The 17,478-nt window shown below is 39.3% G+C and overlaps 1 protein-coding gene across 1 annotated transcript; it reads right to left on the reverse strand.

Annotated features, from left to right (window-relative positions):
- Nucleotides 1-185: 185 nt before the first annotated feature.
- Nucleotides 186-12,456, reverse strand: MMP12 (matrix metallopeptidase 12). Its single transcript, XM_025356842.1, has 10 exons — nucleotides 12,266-12,456; nucleotides 10,309-10,556; nucleotides 9,230-9,378; nucleotides 9,020-9,145; nucleotides 5,336-5,497; nucleotides 4,702-4,825; nucleotides 3,749-3,882; nucleotides 3,210-3,369; nucleotides 1,580-1,686; nucleotides 186-640 (listed from the first exon to the last, which is right to left on the reverse strand). The coding sequence occupies exons 1-10, from the start codon at nucleotides 12,365-12,367 to the stop codon at nucleotides 540-542; spliced, it is 1,413 nt and encodes a 470-aa protein (XP_025212627.1). The 5' UTR covers nucleotides 12,368-12,456; the 3' UTR covers nucleotides 186-539.
- Between the last annotated feature and the right edge of the window lie 5,022 nt (nucleotides 12,457-17,478).

Below are 17,478 nucleotides of genomic sequence, written 5' to 3' on the forward strand. Positions count from 1 at the left end.
AGGTGGTGCTACCCAAGTGACCAAAAGAAATCTAAGCTTTTTTTTTCTACTTGCCATATTTCTATTCATCCCTTGATACAGTCAGAGAGACTTGTTTTTATTTAGGAGTAGGTTCAGAGTTATTTTCAAAATACACATTCTGTTTCTCAAGAAAAATATATTAAAAACCAACTGATTGTTTTTCAATTGTTTTATTTGAGCCAAAATACATATACTTAATTTTAGGTATACCAAAAGTAATTATAATTTCTCAGTCCAAGGATGTTAGGAACCGACTTACAGAGCATGCTCCAAAAAGAATTCTCTTGGCCTTTGAAGGTATCTATTTTCAAACTTAACAGTAGAGTCAAGCAAGAATTGACAATTAGAGTTTTCAAAATTGAAAAATATTATACATTATATAATCATTATCTATGGTTTACAGATTTTATTTTTAGGATACATATCTCTATATAGTGGTACACTGAGGACATAGCAAATATGCAATAAATACCTATTAAACTGAAGTGAACTAACAAAAACCATTAATTACACTCTTTCTAACAACCAAACCAGCTATTGCTTTTCAGTGTTTTGGTGATACGTTGGAGTAGGAAGTCATATTCGAATTGATTAGATCCTTGGAAGAAATAGTAGTATTCTGAAAATGAAGACAAATTAAATAGTTTAATTCCCTCCCTGTATTTCTTTACAACAACAACAACACAAATCTGTTTTCATAGATTATCTAGAATAGATGACCTGTGGGCTGTGGTTCATGTCCTTTACTGCATACTTTGAGAGGCTGAGATGGGAAGATTGCTTGAGGCCAGGAGTTTGAGATCAGCCTGGCCAACATCACAAGACCCCATCTCTATTTTTTAATCAAAAAATAACAAATGAAAAAAAGATGAGATGTGATTCGAGAATATAAATGTTGGGGACCCTTGGTATCATGCTCCCCAAACATCTACCTACAGCCAGTCATACTCCAAGTGGAGGACTCATGAGACAGGATATCAGACCCAGCTAGGGCACACAGGGGCTTTGATGGAAGAAACAACACTGGGGAGGGGAGGGAATACAAACAAAAAATATTGGTCCCTTGAATAGTTGCTTAGGCTGGTCTTGTTTGAAGACATACAACACACTCAAGCTTGTCTCAACCCACCCTCAGTCCCCAGTCCATGAGGGCCTATGAGGGCAGAAGGGACTACAGGAAAGGTCAAGAGTGCAAGGTGTAGGAAAGGGTGAGACTCCAGACTGCCTGAGTCTTGGCTGCCATGTGCTCTCTTGCACATACTGTGTGGCTGATGTGGTCAAAGGAAATTCCAGAGACTCAGGTACATGGGAAATAGGAACAATCACATTCCCGCTGCCTGCCAGATAACCCCGGGAATACACCACTGGTGCCACCAGCCCCCGCTCATTCTAGCTCTCCTATTCAGAGCCACGTACAGTGTGAGTTTTTCCTTGTGGCCCTGTGGGGAACTGCAGAGACCTATCCCTTTCCAATTTGGAGCCCTATTCTCTAATCTTAGAGGATTTATAGTTTTGAAATGGGATTTCCAGTATCTTCATGGTTTCCTCATCTACTTACTATTTTTAGAGTAGAAGACTGCATCAATTTTAGGCCCAATTCCTCGGAAGTTCTTGGTAATCAGTTTGGGATAACCAGGGTCCATCATCTGTCTCCTTTCATCATACCTGAGCAAGGAAGAAACCAGCAAGAACTCAGTCAGAAAGCGGTTTTCCTGACATGCACCACAAACCTACCTTCTCTACTGAAGAGCTCTTCCCCAAAGGGCTTAAGTTGTTCTGATGAAGAAAACCAAGGACCTAAACAGCTCACTGATTTCCTCTGAGTCCCTAAAGGACTCAAACCTATGCTTCCTGACTCTGGTTAAGTCTTTTTCCCACTATCCCATAATACTTCCACTAGTGCTTGTTCCTGCTTTATAGAGTCTGGCATAGAAGGTGATTTGGCTACAGCATAGGCCCCAGTGACCAATTTTTCAGTTGCCTGTCATTGCCTTCTTTTCAAAGCTATTCACTGAGACAAAAATACCCATTTCCCCCCAAGAAGATAATAAACAGGTCAAGGGGCTAAGAGCCAGGGAACCAAAGGGATTTATCCACACATGTTTGAGAGAAATTGAAAATAAATCCTTTTGTTTACAGGCTGTATGGTCATATCCTAGTTTCTCTCTTAAATTCTCTTTTACCAGCAAGTGAAAAGAGTTTTGTGTCTCTGTAGACTTCCAAGTGGCAACTGAATCTAACCGTTGTCTTGTTTTTATTCAGTTTGGTTCTCTAAGTGTTTATGGCTTGCTTAGCACTTTCTCATTGGCATTTAAGGGAAAAATCGTGGGCCAAGTAGAAGCAGAAAACTAAACACAACCACTGTTCAGAGGTGAAATGTCAATGTTCATAATAACAGGCTACAGCAAACTACGCCCATTTATGAGCTCTTTGGAAAGTGTTATTCGCCAAAATCAAGTTTTGTTTCTCAAACAGGGCTAACGGCTGGTGGACAAATTCAAGTCATAAGCACCCGGTATTCAATTGGAATTAGATGTTGAGTTTTAAATGTTTAAGAATAAATAATAGTTGTAAATGTAAGCTTAACATATATGTTATGTCTCATGTCAACCAGGTAAGCAATCTAGGAAGTGACTGACTTACCCAGAAGAAGGAATAGAGAATCCTCTCCTCCTTCAAAATTTAGATACTTGAGACAACAGAGACAGACGCTCAAATGAGCTCCTATCCTCACTTGACCATATGACTTTCTTTTAAGGAAGACTTTGCATGACCTACTGACCTCCTGTCATTTAGAGGATGGTTTCTCATTTTGTCTTTTGAATCTGGTGATTATAGAAAGGAATCTGGAAATCCATAATCCTCCAAACTGACTGTAGATTAAATACTTGGTCTTGTACATCTATGACACTCTTTTCCAATGTGTTTCCACTATGATTAATAAGATGACATTTTTTAAAGTGTTTTTTTTTTAAAAAAACACATTATCTACTATTTCATATATTAGAAACCAAAAACACAAAGAACTTGGTTGACAATAACTATTTCAGTCCTATATTCTTTTAATCTCTCTCCCTGGAAGGTCAAGGAGTTTTGGGAACTTGCACAGAGAACGTGCCTTCTAGAAAACCTCATTCCATGCCTGTTTCACAATCTGAGGGGTGAAATGACCAACCGTTAAAACTCACCTCCAATATTGGTTATCTACGAAGAAGTAGGTCCTATAAAAATGTGGGTTAAAAACAGCGGCATCAATTTTTTTCACAAAGTCAGGAAAACCAAAAGAATGTATGCTCTTGGGATAATCTGGCTGTGGTCTTAAGTTGCTGATTAACCAGTATTTGTCATCTGTGAAGACAAAGAAATAGGGTAAATTTGAATTATACAGAAAGAGTAATAAGAAAATACTGATTTACTATAAACAACATAATTCCTTTCCCACAGTTATAAAATGTATTGCTTATTTATCTTAAACATAGTCTCTTTTCTTTGGTTCCTATGGTTTTTTTTTTCCCACAAGTATTACTATTTTATAGTTTACAAACTTTTCCCAGAAATTGTATGTATTACTTAGGTATTTAGGCTATTTTAGTTTACAGTTCAGAGCCACTATTAATAAAATCAAGAGTGCTTTCTTAGCCTATGTCTATTAAAAAGTATTAGTCTCCTCTTAATTTATTCTCTCCCTTGACGTAAACTCAATGGCAAAACTAAATATTAGAAATACCTTTAAAAAGAAAAACTTGATTTCTGGCTTCAATTTCATAAGCGGCTTCAATGCCAAATGGCAAGGTTGGCCATAAGGAAGAAATTAAATCAACACTGGTCCTTGGTCTCTCAGAAAGCTTCAGCAAGAAGAACCTGACATGAAAGACATTTAACACATTATAAAACAATGTAGACTCAAGAACCATGGCATGTGAATAGGAAGGACTTGTGAAAAAACCCAATGTTTCTTTCCATTGTCTTCACATTCTGTTCCATGGATGTCTGATGCTCATGGATCCATAAGAAAAGAATATCAATCAACTCTTTGATAATAACAATGACTGTAGCAAGCAATCTGATATACAGAAATACCCTGGAGCTTGGAATCCAGGGATCTAAGCTTCTAGTTTGACCCTACAATCCACTCACCAGTTTTGTAACCTCAAGGAAGTCACCTATCCTCAAGTATCTCAGTCTTATAATCTCAAAAATGGGAAATATTTGTACTACTTGACAAATGTTAGTCTTCCCAACTGCCCCTCCTTACCACCAATATCTGCTTCACTCTGTGTTCTAAGAAAGAAACGAAAAGTTATCCTGGAATTCTCTTCTCCATAACCAGGAAATCAAGTTTCTTGCATAGGTACTGTTTTACAGTCTTAGTTTCAGACTTCACCATTTTTATCTATAATTAAAATAGTCTGGCTTCTGTTTCCTGTCTTCTAATTCCCCATCCCAGATTCCTACTGCAAATCCGTTTTTACACACCAGTTTTCTAGTTAAAACGCAAATGTGATTACACCTGTCTCCTGCTTGAAAACCCTTAAGATCTCCTCACTGCCTACAGAATCGAGTCCAAGTTCCTGCTTACAAGTTTCATCTACTTCATTTTCAATTATTTCCCACTGTTCTCTGACAAAAAAATTTAAAGGCAGAAACTTTAATATTGGTTAGATATGAAAATGATCCTACCTGTCTTTGAAGAAAAAGATCTTATCTCCCACTGTAGTGACAGCATCAAAACTCAAATTGGTGTCACAGAGAGCTGGTTCTAAATTGTCAGGCTGTGGCATCGGTTGGTGCTCTTTTGGGCCTCCTGAAAATACATTTCAAGAAGCATCAGTAAACAAAATCTGCGTTTTATTTCAGAGGAGGAACTGTTATTTTTTAAATACTCAATTTTCTTAATGAACATTGCATCAAAATCATTTTAAGCTTTCTATAACATTCACAGGAAGCATAAAGTAAGGTGTTTTTTTCCATATGACTGCAATATCATGGAGGAAGAAAATCTGATTATCTTTACTTTCCTTTTCCAGTTATAATGGATTATTTAATGTGTGGGCCTTCATCAATAAGGCAGTGGTATCTTGGATAGAAAGAACACGAGACTTGAGGCCTCTGGTTCTGCCTCTGGCTCTGACATTAACCTACTAGGTCTCTTGTCCTTATCTGTATAATGAAGTTAATGCCTGCGTCACCTGCCAGAGAGGGTTCTTATGGAGCTCAAAAAAAGACAGATATTAACATTTTATCCAAATATAGTATTGTTAGACTATTCATAAGAGTGAGTATCTTATTTGGCAAAATAAGAAATTCAACTCACCATAGAGGGACTGAATGCCACGTATGTCATCAGCAGAGAGATGAAATGTGTTGATGTCAACATATTTGTAGGTGGGGAACATTATGGCCTTTGGATCACTGGAATGGCCAAGACCTAAGGAATGGCCAAGCTCATGAACAGCAACGAGGAACAAGTTTGTGCCTAAGAAGAAACCAATCAAAAGACAGAACGCTGTGAAATGCATTATCATCTTGGACAGTAACACGATATCTGACACAGTGAAAAAGAAACATTTGAGAATCTTTTACTTATTTCTCTACCCTTTTGAATAAGGTTTCTCAACCTCAGCACTACTGACGTTATAGGCCAGTAGTCTGGGCTGTCCTATGCATTATGGATGTTTAGAAATCTCGGGTTTTACCCCTAAATGCAAGTAGAAAATCCTTTTTAGTTTTGACAACCAAAAAATGTCTCCAGACATTGTCAAATATCTCCTTGGGGACAAAATTGCCTTGGGTTAAGGACCTCTGTACTAGTAGACAAATGAAATATATTCTGTTGTAAAAATTCCTAAAATAACTCAGAGCTGCCTTCAACAGTTTTCATTGCTTCTAAATAATTCTCAACTCTCATGATTCAATTCTGGTTTTAGTCTTCATGAAGCTTCACTGGATATAGAAAAAAATGTCTTTAGCAATCATCTTTTCATAAACCCAAATATAAGGCTATCATTAACTTTCAGGTACTGTGAGTCACTGAGAAGTGTAATACATTATGTCTAATTCTCATACAACTGAAAGGAAACCACCGTGCTCTCCACTACAGATGAGGAAACAGTATCTATAGGATTAATCAAATTAAGTGCTTGAGCCAAGATTAGTGTTTATGCTTTTACTACACGATTCTAAATAAAATTAAAGAATCTATATGACTCAAGGAAAGAATGTGAAAAACAAAAAAGGGAAAAAATAACTAATTCTTAAAAGAGTCTATACTTATAATTTAGACATATTTGGACTACCAAGTTACAGTGTTTTCTGTCTTTTCTTTTGAGCCCCACTCAGAGTTTACCATTTTTATCTATGATTAAAATAGTCTGGTTTTATATCTGTCTTTTCTTTTGAGTCCCATAAGAAATCCTTGTTCATTTTCGTGGTATGTCCTAGAGAATACACCTTTGTAGGTAAGAGAAGAGAGAGGAATGTGTCCCTTCTTTTAAATTTTTCAATTTGCAGAATATTTGAAAATTCCTGACTAACAGTTTTGTTTCTTAGTCCAATGCCTTCATTTTTATCTTTTTCTATGACAAAATTGCAGTTCAGAAGAACTGACTTGCCCAGAGTCACACATCACTTAGCTGCAGAGCCTGGCTTTGAAACAGTCTCCCATACCCAAGTGCAAAGAGCCTACACTCTCTTGGGGGAGTGTCTAGACACAAATCCTTCAAGAATTTTCTATATCTTGGGTCCAGTAACCTTCCCAGTAAGCAAAGTTTTTACAATTTGTCCTAAACCTGAACTATTCTCAGTTCCTATAATATGCCTATGAGCCACCACCATTGATCCTCATCTGGAAATAATGGGTTTATGTTTGTATTCTGTTTCTCACTAGATTGTGTGCTCAGGGTTTGGATTGTGTCCTTTTCATCTCTGTACTCAAGTAACCTCATCACCCAATACTGTAATAGAATAGATCAGCAAGCATTGACCTATTTGTTTATTTGATTTACTGGGTAAAAGAAAACAGGCTGAGGAATGCAGTGACTCACGCCTGTAATCCCAGCACTTTGGGATGCCAAGACAGGAGGATCACCTGAGGTCAGGAGTTCGAGAGCAGCCTGGCCAACATGGTAAAACCCCATCTCTACCAGGAAAAAAAAAATTAGCAGGGTGTGGGGGCCAGCACCTGTAATGTAACCCCAGCTAGTCAGGAGGCTGAAGTAGGAGAATTGCTTGAACCCTGGAGGTAAAGATTGCAGTGAGCTGAGATTGTGCCACTGCACCCTAACCTGGGCAACAGAGCAAGACTCCATCTCAAAAAAAGCAAGTGACAGCAACAACAACAACAACAGCAAAAACTGCTGAAAATAAGCATTTTAAGTTATAATTGTCATTAATAACTTCACATTTTGAAAGCATTTAATCAATCCAATTAAAAAATAAGGCAACATGGACAGATAGAAAATACTGGGTTAAGAGGTAGGAATGCATATTCTGGCCCAGCTTTTCCACAAACTAGCCACTAACCTTCTCTTGGTCTTAATTTCCTCTACCTATAGAAAGCTGTGTTAAATTACTCTTCTAAGGTCCATTAGAATTCCAAAACATTTTTTTGAGGCTAACTAGCACATGTATCCCATTTTAGATGAAGGAATTACAATCCCCCAAATAAACTTGGATAAAATTTAGGCACATATAACATGTCTCGCTGAGGATTTGCAGTTCAGCAACTACCTAATCTTACATGATCTGTCTTTTGACAATACAAAAGTCCTCTTCTCATCAAAAACTTTATAAGCCTCAGGCTATGTGTTAGATTAAAACAGTCCTTCTGATGGACATAGTATTTATAAAATATTGCCATCCAGCTTGTGCAATATCAGCTAGAGAGGAGGATGCTGAGTAGAGAATATTATTGATGACTTTCTCCCCATTTACTTTCCACATGACGGAGTCATACACTCTAAAATTTCCAATAGAAAAATTAAAAAGGCTTCTGTCATGATGGTTAGGATTTTCCCATGCTAGTGATTCCCCTAAATAACAGGGAAGTTTAATTAACCCCATGTCAACTATCTGCAGGGGATAGTAAGTTACTGTTCTTCTGTAAATGCCCCCAAGGTATTAAATGTTTAGTTGGACATTCTGAAATTTTTATCCCAAGACCACTTGAAAGTACATGACTGTATAACCTTGTGTTTCTCTATAGGGATATCTAGATTCTCTATAACTTTTTCTTTTCTGGTCACTATGAACCTAAGAAATTGTCAGCATATCATGAATCATGCAGATGACCATCTTATCCTCTAATTGTTGGCACACACAGAATTAGTATGTGTTTGCTTTTGAGTTTATGGATTTCACTAGGTCAAGAACTTATCACCTAGGCTGGGCACAGTGGCTCACACCTGCAATCCTAACACTTTGGGAGGCTGGGACAGGAGGATCTCTTGAGGCAACATAGCAAGATCCTGTCCCTACAAAAAATAAAAAAATTAGCCAGGTGGGTAGCGCACACCTGTGGTTCTAGCTACTAGGGAGGTTGAGGTGGGAGGCTTGCTTGAGCACAGGCGTTCAGGGCTGTAGGGAGTTAGCATCATGATATGTCATGGCAGCCTAAGTGACAGAGCAAGAACTTGTCTAAAACTAAAACAAAAACAAAAAACTTACCACCTAAATAACAGCTTTACCTTTTCATATGCTTCTTAAGATTCCTCTGAGTTTATGCTAATGAACCAGCTCATAGTTCATTACATCCTCATGGATTGTTAGAACTGACCTTGAAGATGATCTAGTTTAATATCCTCAATTTACAGAGGGTGAAATCGACACCCATACAAAGTGTTAAATTTCATTTAGAGGCAAAATTATAATCAGAACAAGATTTTCCGTCATATAATCATTTGTCAGAATGTAGTCTCTCGAAACCAGAATTTTGAATTTGTCAGGGTTTTTGTTGTTTTCCTTTTCTGTTTGCTTAGCTTTTTTTTTCTTTTTTTCTTACCTTCAGAATGTGTAGTCCAAAATTCGTCATCATCAAAATGTGCATCCCCTCCAATACCAGGTCCAGGTCCAAAAGCATGGGCTATGGTTCCACCTTTGCCATCAAAAGCATGGAAGTCTCCATGAGCTTTTGGAAAAGGAAAGAAAATTAGTCCATCTATACATCCTATAGATCATGCCAAATGACAAAGATGAAGTACAGGTTCCCTACCTCCACGTGCAAAAACCACCAAAATGTCAGCCACGCCTGTGTTAATCCTGCTGAATTTCAAGGGGGTAACATTACTCCATACTTGGAAAGCTTTCTGGATTGCATAGTCAACATCCTTACGGTTCATGTCAGGTGTGTAATTATTGATTCTTTATCATCAAAAAGAGAGAGAAAAATGTATGGAAGGCAGTGTTAATTTTGTCTTACCACAATACTTCATTTTTGCTAGCACAACTGGAAGATGGATCATTTCATAAATCAGGAGTCCAGATTTAAAAACTTGCTTCATTAAGTACAGAAATATTTTTTTTCTTGGACAGCTTCCTGCTTAACCAAAATCTAACTTAATTTCTTCTTATTTAAAACTCACAGATCATCACTGTGAAGGATTTGCTTTCATAGATGGTTATGCTTTATGCTCCTGTTCCCAGGTTCTGCATTTATCCATCTTGACTACTCTATAAACTACCCCTGTCTCTTATTTATAGTAAATTATCTTATTTATGGTAAATTTAGCTTCATTCTCCTTTTATTTGCAGAATTTTTTTTTTTTTTTTTTTTTTTTTTTTTTTTTGAGACGGAGTCTCGCTTTGTCACTTAGGCTGGAGTGCAGTGGCACAATCTCGGCTCACTGCAAGCTCCGCCTCCTGGGTTCACACCATTCTCCTGCCTCAGCCTCCCGGGTAGCTGGGAATACAGGTGCACGCCACCACGTCCGGCTAATTTTTTGTGTGTTTTTAGTAAAGACGGGGTTTCACTGTGTTAGCCAGGATGGCTCAATCTCCTGACCTCATGATCCGCCTGCCTCGGCCCCCCAAAGTGCTGGGACTACAGGGTGAGCCACCACACCAGGCTTATTTACAGTTTTTAAAATCTGCTTTGGACTGGCAAGCCAAACGATTCTCCCCCGAGTGAACAATTCTTCCTTCTAAAGAAAATGAATCTTAACAGAGATAGCATTAAAAACTGAGGGAGGTTACTTTATTTACTTCCAGATTTAGGGCTGTCTAACTGGTTCAGGTTAGAAGTCAGACCTATGGGAAAGTAGAAAAATACAAGGCGACATACACCAACATTACCTGTAGGTGATATAATGTTTCCTCCATATCTGCCCCCTTGGCATTGCCCTGAAATGATGGACGTCGGGGACTCCACATCGAGGTGCGTGCATCATCTCCAGAGTAGATGTGTCCAGTTGCCCAGTCACTTTCAGCCCCAAGAAGTGCTGCATTTCCTGGATTTTTTCCTTCATTAAGTTTCCACTGTATTTCATTTTTGTCACTCGAAATTTGTTCATCTCAAGGCCATAAAATCTTTCTAAGTATCTCTGGAAAAAAATACATTCAGCAATGCATAATTATGCACAGAAAAGTTTCTGTTGGGAGCTCCACATATATGACTCAATGGCACACTGATACTTTTGGACCAGGAATTTTGCACATCTTACTCACAGGTTACATTATTGTTGTTTGGACAATTAATTATAATTAGGAAAAAAATCTTAAATTTTTGTACTATCGCAGACATGTCAGCCAGGAGCAGTAGCTCAGGTCTGTAATTGCAGCATTTTGGGAGGCTGAGGCAGGAGGGTTGATTGAGCCCAAGAGTTCAAGACTAGCCTGGACAACATGGCGAAACGTCCGCTGTACAAAAAATTCAAAAATTATCCCAGAGCATTGGTGTATGCCTGTAATCCCAGCTACTCAGGAGGCTGAGGTGAGAGGATCACTTGAGCTTGGGAGGTAGAAGCTGCGGTGAGCCCTGATTGTACCACTGCACTCCAGCCTGGATGACAGACACAGACCCTGTCTCAAAAGAAAAAGAAAAAAAAACAAAAAAACAAAGACATGTCATAAACTACTAGCTAGATTTATTCCCGGAATCCAAGTGGAAATACCTTTTTTAAAATGTCATTTATTCATTTTTAAGAGACAGTAGTCTCTCTTGGTCACCCAGGCTGGCCACAGTGGTGCATACCTGTAATCCCAGCACTTTGAGAGGCTAGGGTGGAAGGATAGCTTGAGCCCCAGAGTTTGAGAACAGCCTGGGCAACAGGGTGAAACCCTGTCTCTACTAAAAATACAAAAATTAGCCAGGAGTGGTGGCACATGCCTGTAGTCCCAGCTACTTGGGAAGACGAGGCGGTAAGATCACCTGAGCCCAGGAGATGGAGGTTGCAGTGAGCCAAGATCGTGCCACTGCACTGTAGCCTGCGTGTCAGAGTAAAACCCTATCTCAAAAAAAAAGAAAAAAAAAAGAAAGAAAAGAAAAGAAAAAAAGGATACATGAATTATTAACATTATTAATATAAGTTGGGACGCAAATTTCTTGCTTAAAAACTCAAAGCTAAACAAAATGGACAACTATGATAAATTCAATGTTAAAAGCATCTTAAAAAATAGGGACCAAACTCTTTTAATTAAGGAAAAGAAATTAAGAATTGAAAAAAAATTCCATAAAAAATGCTATAAAGATGGGCCCAGCATGGTGGCTCACATCTGTAATCCTATCACTTTGGGAGGCTGAGGTGGGGGATTGCTTAAGCCCAGAAGTTACAGACCAGCCTGGGCAACATAGTGGAACCCCATTACCATAAAAAAGAGAAAAAAAGCTATAAAGATATATCTGAGATGACTGCGGGTAAAGGGAATATGCTTAAATTATCATGGCAGCCTGGAGTGGTTATATTAATCCAGCCATTGTTCAGATCTCAGATTAATAACTGGTATTTAATGATTAGTGTAAAATACCATAACAGAAGTGAACGCCAATTATATTGAATGGAAATTTCTTGGCCAAAGGTTTTTAGAAGAAGAAACATGTTCACTTGCCAATTTCATAACACTCCTTCAAAACCAATACCTCTTTTGTATATTCCTCTTTGGCAAGAAAAACTTAATACTGAAAGCAGATAGCCTCCTAGACCAATTTTCAGCTGATACTTAAACGCAAACAAACAAACAAACAAACTGGTTAATGCAATAAATCTTAAAGACAAACATCAAGCTAGATAAATACTATAGAGTCCATACTTACTTCACCAAATAGCACATTATTTTTTTCCAGGCTTGTAGAGCTGTTCAGGGGAAGAGCTCCAGAAGCAGTGGCCTGCAGGAGCAGTATTAGAAGAAACTTCATTGTAAACTTCTAAGTGGATCAACTCAGTTTATTCTGTTCCTTTCTAGTCTAAGTTCCTGAACCGTTCCTCTTTATATAGCCCTTAGTCCAAGCTCCGTGAATATGAATCCCATGAATGACTCATAGTTGATATCATCCCTTGATTTACCTCAAAAACATGCAAACAAAAGCATGACCTTATTCAGACGACAATGGATCAATTAGCATCTAGTCCATCACTCAAGCAATTCAGAGTATGTACCTTCAAAATGATAAATAAGCCCCTACTTCTACCTATCCTACGAAATAAGCCTTTGTAAAAGAAATATCAAGCAACTAAAAGAGAAAGAGAACTTAAAATATATTTTCTTAAAGCTTGATATTCTCAATTTTCATTATAATACTTTCCCTATATTCATTATAGATTAAAAAAAAGTTTTAAAGTAAATGTTGAAAGATTAGACAAAATCCTTTTGCTGGAGTAAATGAATGCTTTTTTAAACGGAATCTAGCTCCCTAGAGAAACGCGATACAGAGATTTTATATGTAGCAAAAAAAAAAAAAGTTTGTAATATCGTGATACTGTGTTGTTTATTCCACGTGTTGTACCGGCTTAGATCGTGATTCTATACCTTAACATCTTCAGACATCTAAGCTGAAGCTCAGTCCCAACTGGGTACCTGGATAGATTCCAGAGGCAAATTTTCCTTACATCCTAGATTGTCTAGTGTTGGTAGGATGTGGGTTAACTCTTTTCAACTTTAGCAGTTAGGAAAAGTTTGCCTCTGGAATCTATCTGCCTGTCACCTCAGCTACTTTCCCTCTTGACCTAATTGTCCCATTGCACAGAATCTGTCTCTTACGCAGTAGAGAATATTTAAGCATGAAAAACTTTTACGAGTCAGGGAATAAAATTCCAAAGGTAGAATTGCAAGCAGTGGTGCTGCAGTGTGAGGATAGATTCTACTCAACACCTCTTCAAATCACATGACAAGTTCCCTGCCTCCTGATTGTATGGGGACAGTCTGGACGGTGGGGTAGGGGGCACATAAGAGTGTGTTAAGATTTAGCCATTGCTCTGACCCACCTCGGTGGCCTGGGAAACAGTCTGCTGGCTGCTTGAGTGAGGCTTAAAGAAAAGGAGAAAATATAGAACAAAATAATTTTCCAATTTAAAAATTATCTTGCCTCACTCTTGCAGAGAACTATGCAGATTCTTTCTGACCTGTTCTCCTCTCTCTAGCCATTGATTTGTTTTCTCTGAGTCTATCTAACCTACAAATACAGCTGGTCATTCTGCTGTGAGAACGTCACTTTTGAATGACACAAAGTTTAACAGACTTGCCTTCTGTGCTCTAAACAGTATCTCTAAATCCAGATCACTTGGTTTTATAAATGTTTTCCAGAAAATTGTTATCAATCCTCTGGCGAGATGCCACATCAGACAGGTGAAACTGGTGCCATGGGTCACTTACTGATCTGGTAGTGTAGAGTACAGGCTACTCCATGAAGATGTTCATTCTCAATGGGGAAGATATCACTCCCAACTGGGTGAAAAATTGGTCATCAAGGGCAAACAAATATATATTTGTGTGTATAAAAGACAGATATGCATATAGCACATGAGCAGATATACAGTTTATCTCTGCTATTAAATTTGTATGGGGGAAATCTCTAAAATGTCTACAAAGCCTCTTTCTCAGGAGTAGTGATAAATGTTGAGAAACCCTGATCTACGTATTACAAAGGAAAGAGAACTAACATTTATAGAGAGGCTTTAACAGTTGCCAGCAGTTTCATGCACCGTCTTATTTAATCCTCACAATAGTCATTTATGGATGAGGAAACTGAACTCAAATAACTTACCCAAAGCCACACAACTAGTAGGTGGCATAGCTGAGGTTTGAGGCCAAGTCTGTTTCCAAAGCCTTTCTGCTTCCATTAAACCAGGCTGCAAAGTCAAAGTCAGTTCAGAGATGGCTGAGTCATTCTCTCTGCCCCCAGATATTTACCTTGTTGTTGGAGAGTAAGAACAGGAAAATAAGCAAATCACTAACAGTACATATGTATATGTCATCACATTGTCTTTACCTTATGATGTACACATAGGACAAGTTAATTTGTCTATGTCAACACAACTGGCTAAGATGGTTCCAAACATTATGCTCCTCAGAGGTGCTCTGGGCCAATCCCTGGGGAGCCCTAGCAGCTGAAGGCACCTTAGCAGCAGGGCACTGCTCAGGCCATGACAGGGGAGGAGATGGCAGAAATTTATCCTCCAGAGAACACATGAGAACTGCTACCACCCTGGGGAACCCAGATCTACCTACAATATTCCTAGGACTGTCTGCTTACTCCTGGCACCTGCAAGAGCAAAGGGGATAGCATGGCTTTAACTAAAAAGCAAGAAAGTATGTATCATGGTATTATTTTTGTAGTGTTTGCAGTAATAAGATACTCATAGAACTTGGATGGGTGGCTTACACCTGTAGTCCCAGCTACTCAGGAGGCTGAGGTGGGAGGATCCCTTGGGCCTGGAGTTTGAGGCCAGCCTGGGCAACATAGCAAGACCCTGTCTTAAAAAAAAAAGAGATATTCATAAGAAGACCCAAATTTGAAAAAAAATCAAAATGACAAAATGAAATGTGTTGTAGCAACAAGTTAGGACAGGGTCAGGAGATCTTCCAGATGTCTCCTTAAGCAATTCACTTCCCTTTTCTGAATTTCCATTTCTTCATCCATAAAAGGAAAAGGTGAACTAGCCGAAGTTTTCTTCCTCCATGGACAGACTCTTGGCATGTGAAAGGGATTTCTTTGTATATCTTGGAAGAATTCTTCCCTTCTGGTCCTTGCTGATGACATACTTAGATTTGCCTCTGGATTCCTGGGGATGACACCACAAATGACTTCAGGTGATTGTATCAGGGATATACCCTGGAATGTCCTGGTGTCTGGCTAAAGAAGGAAAAACATAACAGATGCTTTTGGAAGGTTGGTGCTACAAAATCTGTGTTATGATAAGGAAATTGCTTTCAGCACTTTCTCACGAGAAACTCTGAAGTCAGCTACTTTCTGCGCTTTCATAAACGTGCTCTTCTTCACACAGAGCATGGGCAATGACCCTTGATTCTTCCTTTCCTCAGTGTGGCCCCTGGAAGCTATGTCTCTGCTGGGAACCCCAGCTTCCAGTCTGAGCCTATGTCAGAATCATTTAATAGCTCCGTTCTACCCAGGAGAGAGACCTGGGCAGATAGGTTATCTCCCTTCTCATCCCCTTTACCAACCTCTTTTAGAGGCTTACCTAAGAGCGCAGTAAAGGAAGATGGCAATCATTGAGCCCTCAAAGTGTGTCAGGCCATAGACTAAATACTTGTCCCTAGTATTTAATGGAATCATTGTAACAACTCTTTTCCAGTAGTTACCATTATTATTCCAGTTTTACAAATGAAGAAATTAAGTGTTAAAGAGCTTGAAGTGATTGTCCAAGGTCATAAAATGTCAGAGCTAAGATTCCAAGGCAAGTCATCTTGAGCATAGCTTTATTAAGCAAGTCACTTGAGCATAGCTCTATCAAATGGAAGTGGAATTCTTTTCTGCCCAAAGTGGTCATCTTGACTCCACCACCTTAGTTTGTAACCACCTCAGTGTTCCATGGCTGCCCAAGGGGACTTGATCTCCTCATACGTGACCTATCTGGGTCACTTGGTGAGTCAAGACCTAGAGAGAATCAAAATTTGAGTGTAATATCCTATTTGTATTTCCAATGAGTACATTCTTTCACTTCTTTGTATCTTTAGCAGCTTTTTTCTGTATCTTACATCCTACTCTCTCAAGAGACTTTCCACCAATCTTCCAAGAACAGGTTCCTTCCTGCTGTGGTTAAGGCCAGTTCTTGCTTTCAGTGAGTCTTAGGAACATATCCTCCCTGTAATGACTGTTCCACAAGGGAGGTTCACTCCTGATGTCCTTTGGGCCCTATTGTCCTGCTAGATTCATTCATGCATATTTACTGAGCACCTACTAACTTCAAGGTAGTTCTAGGCACCAGGAATACAGTGGTGGAGAACCAGAGTCTCATCTGGCTGCAGACTTAGATGCACCATGTTCTCCTCTCGGGCTAAGGGGAAGAGAATAAATATTAGTGAGCAGCGATAGTATGTCCTAGTATTTATAATACATTGCCTCATTTAATCATCACTAAAGCATAAAAAGGCAAAGTTACTTATTTATTTTTTTAGAGATGAGGTCTCATTCTATTGCCGAGGCTGGGGTACAGTGGCACGATCACAGCTCACTACGACTCCTGGGCTCAAGTGATCCTCCCAACTTGGCCTCCAAGTAGCGGGAACTACAGGCATGCACCAGCACAGGCAAAGGTTATTATCCCCATTTTTTTTTTTTTAAAGATGGAGTTTCCCTCTGTTGCCCAGGCTGGAGTACAGTGACGCGATCACGCTCACTGCAACGTCTGCCTCCCGGGTTCGAGCAATACTCCTGCCTCAGCCTCCTGAGTAGCTGGGATTATAGGCATGTGCCACCATGCTCAGCTAACTTTTGTATTTTTAGTAGAGATGGGATTTCACCATGTTGACCAGGCTGGTCTTGAACTTCTGAGGTGATCCACTGGCCTTGGCCTCCCAATGCTGGCATTACAGGTGTGAGCCACCACACCCAGCCATTATCCTCATTTTCAAAGGAAACATCAGTGGGTCCTAGAGGTCAGATCACAGAAACTTAAAAAAGGTAGGGTTTGCAGGTAGATGCCAGGGACGATGCAGACGGCCTCTTTTTCTTTTACTTGAGAAGGGAATTATTCTCCCGGAGTCCCAGCCTCAGAGAAATGCTGGGGAGAAGCCACATTTCTTGCCCCGGCATTTATGACCCTGAGCACATTATTCACATTCTTACTTCTTTCCAAGAGCCTAAATCCACTAAAATGAATACAGTTTAAGAAGAGAGTAATTTTTCCTGAAGTGAGTTAATACTGAGAGTGGTGGGAGAGTCCGTGGGTTCTGGTTGCCAGGAAGAACTGAGCCCCACTCCATGGCAGCACTGCAAGGATGTGGTGGGACCACAGAAGGAATCATCACAGGATGCTGCAGGGAAGTGAGACGCAGGGCCTGGTGCCTCTA

This window comes from Theropithecus gelada, chromosome 14 (genome assembly GCF_003255815.1).
Source record: "Theropithecus gelada isolate Dixy chromosome 14, Tgel_1.0, whole genome shotgun sequence".
NCBI lineage: Eukaryota > Metazoa > Chordata > Mammalia > Primates > Cercopithecidae > Theropithecus > Theropithecus gelada.

Excerpts from the sequence above, each read along its gene's own strand:
- MMP12 (XM_025356842.1), bottom strand. The coding sequence starts at position 12,367 with ATGAAGTTTCTTCTAATACTGCTCCTGCAGGCCACTGCTTCTGGAGCT. Across the intron at positions 3,883-4,701 it reads ATCTTTTTCTTCAAAGACAG|GTTCTTCTTGCTGAAGCTTT; the intron begins GTAGGATCATTT and ends CTTTCATGTCAG. Across the intron at positions 3,370-3,748 it reads TCAAGTTTTTCTTTTTAAAG|ATGACAAATACTGGTTAATC; the intron begins GTATTTCTAATA and ends TTGTCTTCACAG.